General features: G+C 43.8%; 1 protein-coding gene across 2 annotated transcripts in view; it reads right to left on the minus strand.

Annotated features, from left to right (window-relative positions):
* Positions 1–2500, minus strand: part of LOC147031465 (homeobox protein ceh-32-like) — a 3885-nt gene that overhangs the window by 372 nt on the left and 1013 nt on the right. Inside the window, exons 2-3 of one of the 2 annotated variants that reach the window (XM_085863556.1) lie at positions 845–989; positions 1–727 (exon numbers count right to left, since the gene is read on the minus strand). The exon at positions 1–727 is cut by the window's left edge and continues 372 nt beyond it. In XM_085863556.1, the coding sequence (XP_085719682.1) occupies positions 209–727; positions 845–989 (664 nt within the window). In that variant the 3' untranslated portion in view covers positions 1–208. Of the gene's footprint in view, positions 990–2500 lie in introns of both variants that reach the window. The other variant, XM_085863549.1, reaches the window with a different exon arrangement.

Raw genomic sequence — 2500 nt, forward strand, 5'->3', positions numbered from 1 at the left:
ACAAGATAAATTAATGTAAAAAGGTATTTATAAAAAAAGAGAGAATAATTTTGTCCTTTTTTCAAAATGCATGCGACAATGCTACAGGTTTGTAGAAATCGATTTCATATTGTGACACGTCATCAAGATTCTTGAACATTCGTCCAAAACCTGTACATATGAACAAGATTAAGCTGATAGACCAGAGGACTTTCAGCCAGTTTCGCTATCAACTGTGGGAAAGTTGCCCCACAAGAGTAACCGGTTGCAACTCCGTCAGTTGTCGATCTCCTGGGAGAAGGTCCTCTTGTAGTGCCTGAACCATCTCGTGATTCACCACCATGATCGAAGGCTCATCGGCGCCGTTTTGAATCTCCCCTTCCCGCATGTCCTGCGTCACAGAGAGTCCCCCGAAAGTGAGCTGATAAGCGGCAGCTAAAGCATCCCCGACACTGATTCCAGCAATTGAGGAGGGGGTCATAGAACAGGGGAGGGCACGGAACGCTGTGACCCTGGCTCCAGCCGCCTCCCGCGGAGCCTCCAGCGTGCTGTCAGCACCTGCGGATTCCGTGGCAGCTGCAGCCGCTGTGCCGTAGCTAAGTTTAGAGTCGCATCTCTCAAACGCTCTGCTGTAGCACAGCTGACCACCAGGAGGTCCTTTGAAGATAACACTATGGCCAGGACGTACAAAGTCTCCTCCATTCTCAAGATGCAATAAAGTGGGACGTGAGTTCTGCTGCAAAAGCGCCTGTGGGAGATGCGACTCAAAAATTGGTTCTGGGATGAAAGGAATGGCCCCAGCAAATTGAACGCTATCTAAATGCTCATGAGACCCGAACACCCTACCACCGCTTTGGCCCCCCACCTGTATGGTGAGACCTTCCGACGCCACCATGCCATTCCGTGGAGAGTGACCGTCTGCGTCCGCCTCGGAGAAGGACGAGTCTTCGAGTTCATCACTTACTCTCGTCGATGCATCTTCGAGTGGGACGACACCAGCGCTCAACTCACTGCAGCAAAAACATGAGTGAGGGGTTGGTGGGGAAATGGTTAGAAGGGTTTAACAGTTATGGAAGCATGTGTGGAAAGTTGTGAAAGGGTGGGGTTGTCAGGGTGAAGATGGTTTAGAAGTGCATGTGTATGCATGCTACAACGTGATAATTATTCATAGCCAACTATGAACATTGCTATGTGGAGGATCACAGAGCAATGACAATTCCAAGTGCTTCTCTTTGAATGCATGAAAGATCCAAATCTGTATGGATTAAAATCTCACAAAGGCAATTCCAGGACTGCACATATGTGAAGCAAGGAAGTGGTGGTGGCAAATGAAAGGATCCTAAACCTGCCATCCTTTGCTTGGGGCATTGGCTTTCATCTGCACAGACTGCTTTGCAAGTGTTTAAATTGAAGGTTGTTGTTTGTTTGTTTTTTAAGGTAAAGGCTATGAGTTGTCAAGAATTGGATAGGTAAATAAAAACTTTGACTGACTGTACATTATCACATGTTTCTGTTCGATTAAAACTCTGTATCATTGAGACTTGATTAAAATAATTACAGAATTTTCTATAGAGGGTAAGTGCAGATTGATTTGAGTTCCTGCTGACAACTCACTCATCACAGAGCTTTATGAGGTCGTCACGGTGGTAACAGACAAGGATGGGTAGTCGTAGGGCAAGTTAGCAATGGACTAGGAAGGGTAGTAATTGATGAAGTTAGTATTGAACGAGGAAGGATAGTTATAGGGCAATCATATTCTCTATTGACCCAAGGAATCTATAATTTGTCCAGGGTACTGGCCCAAAACGCACCTCTTGTGAAGAATTCGGTGTTATCTTTAAAATATATTTTGCAAATACAACAGCGAGCTTTACGTCCTCCCTGAGGGATTTGTGCTTGATGCCTGCTGGCGCTGCATCAGACGGAAGTTTCAGTAGGATCCAATTACCGCTAGCAATCAAACGCAGGGGATGACAGGTCAAAAGCAATGAGGTGAAATAGTGATCGGATGCATGTGTTATAGTAAACGGAGACTCTTATTGAAAAATGAATCGTCTGTTGGACTAATTTATACAAGACTGCAAAAAATATTACTTTTGAAATTTACTCATTCAGTATACGGTATTATAAATTTGCGATTATTTCATCAAAATTATTCTCCAGGAGGATTTGTGATACATTTCATGAGTCTACTGTAGTCTGGACAACCACTTTTCTCCTAATGAAAGGTAGACTTAGATAATGCAGTTAGTTCCCAAAATGGTAGTTCTCTCTACATTGTGTATAAAACACATGACAGTGTCAATGTGATCTTTAACTCGTACAGCAGATGTAGGACCAAAACCACAAACACAGCCTCCCGCAATCCCAAAACAAAAGAGTAAACTCATTGAAAGTTCATAGGACTTCCATGAGCTTCAACGCTTGCCCTTTAAAAAGCACCCTTTTGTCAACTATAAAATGTTTTTGCGCATTGAAAGAGAACATGGATTTATTTTCGGGGAGAAGTACAACGATTCGT

Source organism: Eptatretus burgeri, chromosome 2 (genome assembly GCF_056783735.1).
Source record: "Eptatretus burgeri isolate ZD-2024b chromosome 2, Ebu_testis_v1, whole genome shotgun sequence".
NCBI classification, from domain to species: Eukaryota; Metazoa; Chordata; class Myxini; order Myxiniformes; family Myxinidae; genus Eptatretus; species Eptatretus burgeri.